General features: G+C 41.5%; 1 protein-coding gene across 4 annotated transcripts in view; it reads right to left on the bottom strand.

Moving 5' to 3' along the window:
* The window catches only part of IKZF1 (IKAROS family zinc finger 1), a 164,437-nt gene that overhangs the window by 115,821 nt on the left and 34,469 nt on the right, over positions 1–14,147 (bottom strand). For all 4 annotated transcript variants that reach the window (XM_040353316.1, XM_040353317.1, XM_040353315.1 and 1 more), the window contains exon 2: positions 13,025–13,078. In XM_040353316.1, the coding sequence (XP_040209250.1) occupies positions 13,025–13,078 (54 nt within the window). The remainder of the gene's footprint in view (positions 1–13,024; positions 13,079–14,147) is intronic.

Below are 14,147 nucleotides of genomic sequence, written 5' to 3' on the forward strand. Positions count from 1 at the left end.
TGTCATTCTAATTTCTGGAACACAGGGATATTGGAAATTATTATTAACGCATAAGTCTTTATCCCTTTATTTTCACTGCCGGTAACAAATTTTCTGCCCAAAGGATACAATGGTCACTAACTGTACTCTATCTGTGATGCAGAAGAATTCTCTCTCACTCCGGGCTGTTCTCCTAATCTGGACTACAAACACCTCCTCCCTCCTCACCTCTCACACAATGGGTCAATTTAAAGCTGTCTCCATTAGGCTAGGTTCACATCTAAGCTGCATGCAGCTCATAGCAGGGGTCCGGTATGTCCCAGTTCTCCGTTTCAGGGCCACATTTTTGCCTGAATTCAGCCCTGAAACTGAGCCAAAGACGCACAAGACGTCTGTGGAATCCGTACCGCAGCCACCCCGGAGATGTGTGAACCGGCTCCGTAGAGAGCCGGTCACAATCTCCTGTCATGCGAATTGAATGCGGAGAAACCCACATCCAATTCACACTAGTGTGAACCAAGCCTTAAAGTATATGATTGATTTAGTAAAAATGTTGAAACTCCAAGGGTTTTCCCTTAGATTAGTAATAGTGGTGGAGATTCATTTTGCAAAGAATACCCAATTGTGGATTTTTTTTTTCCTTGCACAATATTGTATGCCAGCCATCAGCATAACGTGGTATTAAACCCAAAAGAAAACATTTATTATATTACAGATTACCAATTCTTAGATGTGATGGCTGCATTTATTTTCTTTCAAAAGCGCCGTACACACGACCGGTTTTCCTGACAGGAAAAAACTGACAAGAGAGCTTTTGGCCGGGAAAATCGGACGTTTTTAAGCTTCCTAGCAGTTTTCCCGTCAGGAAAACAGCCAGGAATCTCGACGGGAAAATAGAGAACCTGCTCTCTATTTCTCAGTCGGGATTCCCGACGGCTTTTTTGCCGCCAGATTTACTAATGCTCTATGGGAAACACTGCGAGGCAGTGCCCATGGAGCATACACACAGCCGGGATTCCCGGCCAAAGCTCAATTTTTCCTCCAGTTTTCCTGCCGGGTTCTCGGCTTTCCTTTCGGTTTTCATGGCGGACTTTTTACCGCTGTGAAAACCGAGCACGTGTACAGGGCTTTAGGCTGTTTTTCCTTTACTTTCACCAGATAATACGGCCAGCTATTTTTCAACAGAATAAGATGTCCTGCAGATGTAGCAGTTAGACGGATGAGACAAACCATTTGTTGCTGACAGGTGTGCCTACAATTATCAGCTTTTATTTATTCATGTAAAACCATTATCACAAAAGAACAAAAAAAATCTATTGATGTAACAGCTAAAAATTGTTAGCTGGAGTTTGGCTTTAATTTGTTTATTGTTTTTAAATCTGCTAGTACCCCTTTTTAACAAATATCGTCCCTTTTTAACAAATGAAACCGCCAAACTCCTCATTCACTCCCTTGTTATCTCTTGCCTTGACTATTGCAACTCCCTTCTTATTGGCCTGCCTCTCTACAGGCTATCCCATTTTTAGTCTATCATGAATGCTGCTGCTAGACTTATCCACCTTACCAACTGCTCATTGTCTTCCAAACCTCTCCTCCAATCCCTACACTGGCTCCCTATCACCCAGCAAATTAAATTCAAAATACTAACCACAACCTACAAAGCCATCCACATCTCTGCCACGAGATGTGTCCAAACATATCCCGAACCATTCTCTCCGCTCTTCTCAAGACCTCCTACTCTCAAGCTCTCTCATCTCCTCCTCCCATTCTCGTCTCCCGGATTTCTCCTGAGCCTCTCCCATCCTCTGGAACTCACTACTTCAACCTGTCCGGCTATCCATTACTCTTGCTACCTTCAGGCGATCCCTAAAAACTCATCTCTTCAGGGAAGCCTATCACATCTCCAACTAATCTTTTACCACTTCCATCAGCTCATTCCCCACAGTTACAACCTTTTGTACCTCCTGCCCCACCCTATTAGATTGTAAGTTCTTTTGAGCAGGGCCCTCTTAATCCTCTTGTATTTTATTGTAACTGTAACATCTCCCTTGTATATTGTAAAGCGTTGTGTAAACTGTTGGCGCTATATAAATCCTGTATAATAATAATAATATTAAAGATAACACTACTCTCCCTCCAGACTGACAATGCTGCTATCCAAAAGTGTCCCTGTTGCTCCTTCATCCAGTGTAGGCCCTCTAATACAGGAGGTGTGTTACTGGCCAGATCACCAGGTGAAAGCTGAGGGGGAAAAAGAGAACTAATGCAGCCCCAACATCTAATGATTAGTAGATTACATTTTTAGTTTTGGACTTAATACCGCTTTAAGTTTGTTGCTTGTTTAACTTTACCCAAAGTTAAATAAGCACTGGTGAAAACAGGACTCGCATAACAGTGATCTATGAAGAAGTACACTGGTAAAATGTAAAGGATCAGAAGCGTGTGGAAAGCTTGCATAAACGTGCATTTGTGCATATCTAATGTGCAACCAAAAAAATTGCCTCCTATCCATTGCCTCCTATCCCTGTTGATGCCTTGTGAGGAGAAACGCAGCATCGGGCGGAGCAATAATACCTGACGTCACCACGCCCCAGCTGATCGGCCCGAGCCGCTGCTGGATGTTTTACCGGCTTTTAACTGTTCTGCCGAACAAGCTTTTATCTGATGTCAGTAAACCCGCTTTGTCAATAAAGGGGCTTTTGATTATTTAAATCCTACTGCACCATGAAGCTTTTTTTGCTCTTCCTTTAATATACCCGTACATCACGCTATTCCATTGGAAGTGGAGACTACCTGTAATAGGATCCATTAGAGCCCTGGGAAGCCTGGAGAAAAAAACGGATACGCTACTACATCAGTGTCTAGCTACCGAGGATCTCCTTGAGTGACCCCTGGTCTGTTGAGCCTCTAAGACCTCCGTAATAGAGGTCTATCTGATCTGGTAAGCGGCCCCTCTGTTTAAATGTGTACCAACGGCTGAAATTTTGGATGATAATTTTGGATGAAGTTCTTTACTACTTTTTTCTCCGTGATTACAGCAAATCAACACCAGCTGTAGTGGACACTATTTAGGTTTAATACCATTTGCACCTATGTATCCATTGGGTTCACAATTTTATATTTATTTGTATTTATGCTCACATTTACATATCAGGACACTTTGTTTGTTTGCACTTTTTTTGGTTGCACATTTTTTACCTATTTTTGACATGTATTTATAGCTGTGTATTCCAGCTATTTTGTATTATTGCAGCACCGGTCACTTTTTTGATTGATTTTTTCCTTTTTCCCTTTTGTTATGCTGGAAAATATACACTGTATCAATACATAACCATTGTGTGGTGAGTTATATGTAATTCTTGGGTGATACATATAGATTCATATTTGTATTAATTAGCACGGTTTACACTGATAATAATAATTTTTTAACTCTGTGGGGGAAGCGCAGATTGCCCACGCTTTACATTTGTGCATATCTGCCTTGAGCAAATATTCCCTTTCCTCTTTCTAATGAATTCTGGTGACAATTTATGATCGCTTTTCGGTTGTATGATCGCTTTTCCAGAGACTATGCTTGGAACTTCACTAAGCTAAAACATAGCAGGTAAAATCTGCCAGTTAGAAGAGATAACATCTCTGTGCCTTTTGGTTCTTTGGAAGTGCCGGATATTGTTCCGTTAAATATATCTCACTTTGTTCTTCTCATTTCACAACTGCAACACTTCTTACCATCAGATATTAGTTTCAGAACAGGCAGAGATGTGTGTGCTAAATGAGGTTAATGTGGGCTGCTGTGCTGTTCTATTGTCTCTTGCAAGTGTAACATTTCCCAAAAATAGCGAGACTACATGCACAGGCTTTACTGGCGAGCGATACATGCAGAGCTATATAGGAAGGACTGAAATGAAAGAAACCATCATACTTATCTTAACAAATCTTTAACACCCAGTACATAAAGACATTTAGGCCATGTGATCTTACCAAACTTATTAGGAAGATCACCAAACAATTTTTTTCACAAATATGATAAATAATGTTTTTATATAATGCTTCAGTTTATGTTTAAAGAGCCAGTCCAACTAAAAGTGATATTTCATCTGTTTGACTGAAGCAGAAAGGTTACAACCATTTCTTATATCTTTCTGGGACTGTGGCATTGAGATCCCTGCACCCCAGCCTCAACCATTATGTGGGGGTCCTCTATTCTTGCTGTATCTTTATTTTTAGGTTTAATTATATACACATATAGGTAGATTCAGGTAGAGTTGTGTATACTTGCGGCGGCGTAGCTTAGCGTGTTTAGGCTACTCCGCCGTAAGTTAGCTAGGCAAGTACTTGATTCTCAAAGTACTTGCCTGCTAAGTTACGGCGGCGTAGCCTAAAGCGGGCGGGCGTAAGGGTGCCTAATTTAAATGTGTCTTAGGGGGCGTGTTTTATGTTAATGGTGCTTGACCTTACGTTTTTGACGTTTTTTCTAAACTGCGCATGCGCCGGGCGCCTACATTTCCCAGTGAGCATTGCGGCTAAGTACGCCGCACAGGCCTATTGATTTCGACGTGGACGTAAACGACGTAAATCTCTATTCACGGACGACTTACGCAAACGGCGTAAAAATATCGAAGCGGGAACGGCGGCCATACTTTAACATTACTATTCCATCTATGAGATGGAATAACTTTAGGCCTGATCTTGCCTTACGGAAACGGCGTAAATGTACTGCGGCGGCTGGGCATACGTTCGTGAATCGGCGTATCTACTAATTTACATATTCTACGCCGACCGCAATGGAAGCGCCACCTAGCGGCCAGCCTCAATATTGCAACCTAAGATAGGACGCCGTCGTATCTTAGATATGTTTAAGCGTATCTCTGTTTGAGAATACACTTAAACATAAGTCGGCGTAGATTCTGAGTTAGGTCGGCTTATCTACTGATAAGCCGGCCTAACTCTTTCTGAATCTACCTATTTATAACTGATATCATATTGAGTGCAATGGTGGCAGTTGGAATATCTTAAAGTGGTTGTAAAGTCTTGGTTTTTCTTTAATAAAAATAACAAACATGTTATACTTACCTGCTCTGTGTAATGTTTTTGCACAGAGCAGCCCAGATCCTCCACTCCTCTGGTCCCTCTTCTGTGCTCCTGGCCCCTCCCTCCAGTTGAGTGCCCCCACAGCAAGCAGCTTGCTATGGGGTCACCCAAGCTGAGTCACAGATCCCTGTGTCCATTCAAACACAGAGCCCTGACCTGGCCCTGTCACCCCTCTCCCCTGATTGGCTAGCTGACTTTGATTGACAGCAGCGACAGCCAATGGCGCCGCTGCTGTGTCTCAGCCAATTAGAAGGGAGAATCTCGGACAGCTGAGACACTTGTGGACATCGTTGGACACAGAGGGACCTCAGGTAAGTATTATTGGAGCTGAGGGGAGTTGCTGCGCACAGAAGGCTTTTTATCTTAATGCATAGAATGCATTAAGATAAAAAAAAAACTCCTGCCTTTTCAACCCCATTAAGGTAGCAGGGAACAACTGAAACTCTAAAATGAAGAACAGAGCCACGCAGAAAGATCTTTCCACTGGAGACTCCAAGAGATATAAGAAGCAAGTAACTCAGCCCAGCAGGCTCCATTATCACTAAAATATTACTGGTACTTTTGGTCGCAATTACCTTTTTTAAAAAGTATTCATGTTGGGCTAGAGGTCGAACAGTATATGCATATGAATCCTTTTATAGCCCTCCTACTTATAAGTAGATTTATTGTCTCTTCCTCGGGGTACATATCTTTATGTAACTGGTATATATCATATTATCTCAGTTCAATATTTTTGAAAAAAAAATGTACTTGTAGTTATGAAATGATCATTACCTATTCTTTCTGATTTTGGCACTTGACAAGTCTTTGGGTAGAAGCAGACAGCAAAAGGTACTCCTGCCTGTTTTGGAGAAACTGTCTGCTGGCCTTTTTTCAGCCAGTTGCAAATTGAATTTTTAGGGCCCAGTAGCTGTATCAGTTCCCTCTCCTCTTCATAGACAAAGCAAGTGCAGTCAAACAATCCAGGGTCACACGTTCAGATAAAGAACTATTTACAAAAGCAAAAGCAAATTTTTGGTTTTTGGAATTTGCTGGGCAACCATGTGCCATCTAGAATGCATAGAAACTGAGAAGATAAAACAGGAGTTGTCAGTAGCAACCAGTCAGGTCATCATTATTTTATGGAAAATTAAGGAAAATACAAGAAACCCAGTGGAAGGCTCTATTGCACACTGCCCCAGTAACACTATATACAGTGCCTACAATTTTATAACTATAGACAGAGAAGCAGAAATGTGCTCAAGGTGTTGGCAAGCTAAATTACAGCAGTAGTAGTTGGAACAATCATTAATTCCCGACTCGACTACGCAAACTCCCTCTACCTCGGACTTCCCAAATACCAGATTTCGTGTCTTCAAGTCGTCCAGAACACAGCAGCCAGACTGGTAATGGGAAAAAAAACCTGGTAATCAAACACTCCGTCCCTGAGGACCCTCCATTGGCTAGCTGTAAAGGATCTGGTTACATTCAAGGAAAGGCTCCTCAATACCTATGCAAGAAAATAAAACACTACACCCCTAGTCGCGCCCTCTGGTTACCTAACCAAAATCTCCTCCACATCCCCAAGACCCGCTACAAGTCTAAAGGAGAACAAAGATTTGCAGTCCAAGGACCACGGCTATGGAATGCTCTACCCACGAACATCCACATGGAAGAAAACTATCGGGCCTTCAGGAAAAAAATTAAGACCCACCTCTTCTGAAGAAACAGGATGATACTGGATGCAAAAAAGCGCATTGAGGCGATTTAGTTCGCATTTATAGCGCTATACAAATTACTCACTCACTTACCCACTTGCTTCTTATACCCGCCATACTGCAAGTCAAAAATTATTTTATACTGTATCACTACCTTCTGCTTCTCTGGGTTTCCCCAGGTTACTTTGGCTTCCTTCCAACACTCCAAGGACATGCTAGTAGGCTTACTGACTCCTGTCTAAAAAAGCTCTTAGAATATGTATGCATGTGAGGTGGGGACCTTAGATTGTAATCATCTTGAGAACAGGGACTGATGTGAATGCACAACATATGTAAAGTGCTACGTTAATTGTTGACACTAAATAAATACCTATAATAAATAAATAAATAATAAATCTCCACTAGCAGCTCTGGGTGGCATGCTTTTAGCCTCTAGAAGATTGGTACCAGCACTGCAGGCACTGCATGGCACCCTGCTTTAATGACTAACATACAAACATAACAAATAGACCCTCTGTACTGTGATCTCCTTTGATCTTGTCATTTTGAAGAATTGCCAACTGTTGATATTAGCATCTAAGGGGTGTATAGCTTAAATGTCTCTCCTACAATAAGCCAACAAAAAGCAGTTGCACCCACTTCACCTGACTGGTGACAGCACTGGACCCATTACAATTGGCCAGTACAACATAATGGACTTTAAACCTGGACCCACAGTTATTTGTTGCAATCTTTACTCCTAGGGAACATATGGAAAGGTTAAAGTGGCTCTATCCCACAGGCAGTATAAGGACTGAAAAGGCTAGATCAGGGATAAGCAATTAGCGGACCTCCAGATGTTGCCAAACTACAAGTCCCATCATGCCTCTGCCTCTGGGTGTCAGAGTCTCGCTATGCCTCATGGGACTTGTAGTTTGGCAACAGCTGGAGGTCCGCTAATTGCATATCCCTGGGCTAGATGATTGGCTGTATCTGATTTTGGTCTGTTTTAGTCACATTCCCATAACAAGCATGCTGTAAATGAGTGTCAGGGAAATGACAAAACAATTTTCCTTTATAACAGGTAGCAAGATCAGCATACATGAGCTGGCAGCAAATACAGGTATAACCAAAGGGTAAGGTAAGCATTTAGGATGATACTTATCTCTACATTTGTTCATGGTTAGCAGCATAGACAGCACTGAAGTCAAAACCTCAGGACATTGGCCAGGGCACCAGTATTCTTCAAGGAGAGTTTATTAACTGCCAACTTCATTAATCTCTCATGAGAGTGTTTGCTTAATTGAGACTATGTAGTACACTGAACAATCCACCTTTTGCTTGAATCCCCCCCGAAAACTTCTAATGCTCTCTGCACATCGCCTAAGGTATATCCCCTGCCACTGATAAGTGCTATTCTCACCAGATTTTGGAGCACTTTTGTGTAGACCATAGTGTAAGTTGGTCATATTAATAAAATGCTCATCTTTGTTCTTCTGAGAGAGTGCTGGAGAGAAAGAAGCACCTGAGAACCAACAGTGAAATAATCTCCCTCTTCTTTATTAATTAATTCTGTGGATCTATGCTTTTTCCACTTCCACCAGTCATCAGTTTATCAGTCACCAAGGGGGAGGTCTGAAAAAAGCAGATGTCTGCTCCTCTATCGAAGCTAGCCATCTTCACATGGTGGAATGTGCCATGGTATGCCAGTCCCAGGGAGAAAATCAAACAGTGAACCTACATGTAATAATGACTAGTTTTTCTTTTTTGCCCTTCACTTTTTTTTGGAGCATGGCTACAACACATATACACTATATTGTCAAAAGTTTTGTGACACCTGCTTTTAAACGCACATGAACTTTAATGGCATCACAGTGTTAGTCCATAGGGTTCAATGTTGAGTTTACCCACCCTTTGCAGCCATAACAGCTTTAACTCTTTTGGGAAGGCTGTTCACAAGGTTTAAGAATGTGTCTTTGGAAATGTTTGACCATTCTTCCAGAATTGCGTTTGTGAGGTCAGGCACAAACACACGAGAAGGCCTGGCTCGCAGTCTCCGCTCTAATTAATCCCAAACGTGTTTTATCGGTTTGAGGTGCAGGCCAGTCATTTTCCTCCACCCCAAACTTACTCATCCATGTCTTTATGAACCTTGCTTTGTGAACTGTTATGCAGTCATGTTGGAACAGGAAGGGGCCATCCCCAAGCTGTTCCCACAAAGTTGGAAGCATGCAATTGTCCAAAATGTTTTGGTATGCAAAACAACCCCATACCATAGTCCCCCCTCCACCAAAAGATTTGGACCCGTGCTCAAAGCAAGGTCCATAAAGAAATGGATGAGTTTGGGGTGAAGGAACTTGACTGGCCTGCACAAAGTCCTGACCTCAACCAGATAGAACGCCTTTTAGATGATTTAGAGTGGAGACTGTGAGCCAGGCCTTCTTGTCCAACATCAGTGCCTGACCTCACAGATGCATTCTGGAAGAATTGTCAAACATTCCAATTAGACACTCCTAAACCAGAAAAGTTGAAGCTGTTATAGCTGCAAATGGTGGACCAACTCAAAATTGAACCCTACAGACATAGGCCCCGTACACACGACCAGTTTCCTCGGCAGAATTCAGCTTCCGACCGAGTTTCTGGCTGAATTCTGCCGAGAGACCCGGCCGTGTGTACACTTTCGGCCGAGGAAGCCGACGAGGACCTCGGCGAGGAAATAGAGAACATGTTCTCTATTTCCTCGTTGTTAAATGGGAGAACTCGGCCCGCCGAGGTCCTCGGCGGCTCCAGGACTGAACTGGCCGAGGAACTCGATGTGTTTGGCACGTCGAGTTCCTCGGCCGTGTGTACGGGGCCTAAGACTGAGATGCCATCAAAGTTTATGTGCGTGTAAAGGCATGTGTCCCAATACTTTTGACAATATAGTATAGGTCCTCTTTAAGGCCCCTTTCACACTGGGGTGTTATTCGAGCGTTATTCAAGCGTTTTTCGAGCGTTATTCGAGTGAAGCCTCATCTGCAATCCCAATGTGCTGGTAAAGCACCGCTAAGACCCTAACGTTTTTGGGCGTTTTTGCAGTGCCTCAGCGTGAAAGGGTAAGGCGTTTTTACAGCGCTTTCAATTCATTTTAATGGAGAGGGGCGTTTTTGGAGCGTTTTTTTCAGTGCCCAAAAGCTGCTCCAAAGATGCTGCTTGCAGGACTCAGTGTGAAAGGGTCCATTGAGATGCATGGAGAGCGTTTTATGAGCGTTTTAATAGCGCTATTTTAACGCTTAAACGCTGTAAAAACGCTTCAGTGTGAAAGGGGTCTAAAATGTGGAAAATAAAAATGGATCATTGAGTCTACTTCTTCTGTATTTAAATAACTATGCCTCTTATCTAACTTTTCATTATGGTGTCCTTCCATCCTCCTAATCACAAAAAGACAACATTGCACAGACCTCAGATGCAGACTACACATGCAATGCATGCTGTCTGCGGCTGTCTTCGTATTCCTAACTTCCCCTTCAGTACCATGATTGTTCTACTTAATGGTCCTGCAGGGAGCATGTGCATCCTCTTAACAAGCAGCAGGTAACACAGTTGTATAAAATGATATCATGCTTATTTTCTACCCAAGGTCTGTATTATATATAGATTAAAGGGTCAATTATCCATTAAAGGCAAGTTAGATAGAACCAATTGCACTGGGGAATATTCCCTGAGGCATATACCAGGGGTTGACAAATTTGCTTGGAATCTAGGAGCCAGCTAAAAAAGTTAGGAGCCGACAAGCTTGCGCGCAGAATTGAACACATACGTGAGCAGCGCCCGCATATGTAAACGGTGTTCAAACCACACATGTGAGGTATCGCCGCGATTGGTAGAGCGAGAGCAATAATTCTAGCCCTAGATCTCCTCTGTAACTCAAAACATGCAATCTGTAGAATTTTTTAAACGTCGCCTATGGAGATTTTAAAGAGTAAAAGTTTGTCGCCATTCCACAAGAGGACGTAATTTTGAAGCGTGACATGTTGGGTATCAATTTACTCGGCGTAACATTATCTTTTATAATATTAAAAAAAATGGGGATAACTTTACTGTTGTCTTATTTTGTAATTAAAAAAAGTGTAATTTTTTCCCAAAAAAGTGCACTTGTAAGACCGCTGCGCAAATACGGCGTGACAGAAAGTATTGCAGCAATCGCCATTTTATTCTCTAGGGTGTTAGGATAAAAAATATATATAATGTTTGGGGGTTCTAATTAGAGGGAAGAAGATGGCAGTGAAAATAGTGAAAAATAGTGAAAAATTACATTAGAATTGCTGTTTAACTTGTAATGCTTAACTTGTAATACCAACGGCCACCACCAGATGGTGCCAGCTTACACATCTGGTGGTAATAACTTGTAATACCAATGGCTCACCACCAGATGGCGCCCCCCCTTCCAAGCCAAGTCGCCAGGACCCTATTTCTAGTCGCCATGACGACCTGGCGACCGGGATTTGTCGAGCCCTGGCATATACTGTATATCAGGGGGTAATTCAGCCTGTCAGGAAATGCCATAAAGCTGAATTCTAGAAGTTCAGCCACTTTATAAAAAGTGAAGGCACAATATGAGTTAAGTCAAAAGAGGTGCATGATATCTCCTGGGCTTGTCTCTATTATTTACATTTGACAGGTTTTGAGTCTCTCTCCAGCATCTGACACAGAGCAACTATGCCCGTCTCTCCACTCTGCTGACCATTCACCAAAAGAACTTCATATAACCATTAAAATGAAGGTGCCTCCTGATGGATTATCATTTTTGAGTGAAGCTAGCCTCTTAAATGCACATGGGCCCAAATGGGAAGCTTAAACCATTATTAAACCCAAAAGCAAACATTTATTATAGTCTAGCATACCACTTCTGATATGTGATTGCTGCATTAGCTTTCTTTAGTCTATTTTCATCTGGGGATCCAGCCAGCAAGTCTGTTGTTTTTCACAAGCTCAAGTTCTCCAGCAGAATTTATTAGTTTACATGTATGAGACAAACCACTTTACACTGGCAGCTTTTATTTATCCATGCAAAACCTTTATCCCAAAAGGAAAAACATGATTACAAAGTGTGAGCTGGAGTTTGGCTTCAATTTGTTTAGTGTACCTAAATCTGCTAATACATTAAACACTACCCTCTCCACAGACAATGCCGATGCCTACTGTACCTCCTGTTCTCATTCCTCCTGAGTTGTGTCTTACTAATACAGAAAGTATGTTACTGACCAGATCATTAAACAGAGAGAAAAGCCAAAGAAAACATGCAGCCACCACATCTAATGACTAATGTCTTTTGGTTTTGGGTCTAATACCACTTTGAGATAGAACAGAGACTGAATTCAACTACTGATATTTATAATAAAGAGATTTTGAACTGCAAGATTATTCCTAAGATTTGTTTAGAAGAAATTGGCTCTAATTTTTAAAAACTTGCTTTCTAGAAAAAAATAAATAATAAATAACTGTTAGCTCATCACTTTTGGTGAATATTATAAAGTGGTTCTAAAGGCCAAATGTTTTTTACCTTCATGCATTCTGTGCATGAAGGTAAAAACTTTCAGTATGAAGCAGCCCCCTTCATCCATTGGCTACCGCTGCTGTCAATCACAGCCAGTCCTATGGACACACAGGTAACAGTCCATATTCCCATTGCAGACGTTCCTGGAATGTGGCTCATCTCATGCCTGACAAAGAGGTCCTGTGTGGCTCCAAAATGTTGCACTACACTGGTTGTGATGTGATCTTTCTTCAAAACCATTTTGGTGTAATTGAGGATCCCTGGTGTGCTGGCAAATATTTACATTGTGCTATGCACAAACAGAGCGGGGCTCGGGAGCGAGCACGCATAAGTGCCCCCATAGCAAGCAGGTTGCTATGGGGGCACTCATCAGGGGGGGAGGAGCCCAGAGCACTGGCTTGAGACCTGAGAAGAAGAGGATTGGGCTGCTTTGTGCAAAACCATTGTATGACATTTTTTTTTTTTAACTACCTTTAATATAACTACATTTTTTTTTTTAAATCCTTCTAATTTTCTCAGGCAAACCCTTTACATTTGTGTAAGGAAGGTTCACGTGTACCATGCTATTTTTTCATATCTATAGTGAAGGAAAACCATGTACAATTAGTTTTCTTACATATACTTTGCTCACTTTAATCTGCCTTTTTTTGTTTTTACAAGGCATAATATTTTGTAGCTTTTTTTTTTCATACTCTATATAATACTAAATTGCTTATTAGAATAGATTCTGTGGTGACCTCACCTGACATCTGGGTCATATCCTGCACCTCATCTGTTTCCATGTTTCTCTGATTATCTGTAAATTAGAATTTAAAGACTGTTAATACGTATTTAAAAGAACTAAAAACTAATAAGAACAATTATTAAAATATCCTCCTTATTCTTTTCTGTCTGTACCTGCCTAGGTATCAGACAGGAACAGACCTTGAGCCTTTCATACAGAAAAACAGAATTACAAAGATGTATAAAGAAATATCATTAGTAGCACAGGAGGACCAAATTTGTTATTTATTGTTAATTTTCTACTGCATAATAACCCAAAATGCAAACTGACTGCAACAAAATTAAGCAGAAAATTAAATGGCCTTGGGTCATTGTAGGCACAGAATTCATTCTCTCGGCTGATCCATACTTATGTTCCTTTTAATTTACTGAGCATGCATCGATGAACCTTGAGTCAGTTTGGTGACACGCGTACAATCAGCAATCAGAAACGAAAGCAATTTGCTGAAGAATGTCTCATTTGCCCAAGCAAGGCTGCATATCTGAGTAGGAGCCGTTGCTGGCTCCATTAATAATGAATACACCTCAAACAGTGGCAGATGGGTAAAACAGAAGCTCTGGTCTTAAACGTATGTAGAGTCCCTAAGTAAGACCATACTGGCCCCCTTCTACTAGGGAGAAGTGAATCTCCCAAAATAGCAAAGCAAGCCCGGGAGAGAGACACAAACTGACTTCCTGTTTAACTTAACAGATGGCTCCACAGCTTTGGAACAAATAATAGGAAACACTTGCCCCAGTGTTGCAACACATAATGTTCTGAGGACTGAGTTGCAATAAATGGGAAACACCAGGGAAATAATGGCTATGGGGTAGCTGGCCAGAAAAAAAGCAAAGTTTTGACTTGGGTTGAAGATATAAGTGGTGTTAATCTCTAGAGTCTTAAAGGCACATCTGGTAGCTAAAAAGGTAAGATGGCGTTGTGCTAGTTCCCAAATCAGACTCAAAAAAATGTTAAGCAAACTTTCTAAAATGTTCAGTAATTATGAAGTAAAGTTATGAATCTGGGCTCATACATTCTACTGTAATGCAAAATTATAGAGTAATGCAAGAATTTGCATACCTATCTCTATTTTTCTGTATTT

The sequence above is a fragment of the Rana temporaria genome, chromosome 5 (genome assembly GCF_905171775.1).
Source record: "Rana temporaria chromosome 5, aRanTem1.1, whole genome shotgun sequence".
NCBI classification, from domain to species: Eukaryota; Metazoa; Chordata; class Amphibia; order Anura; family Ranidae; genus Rana; species Rana temporaria.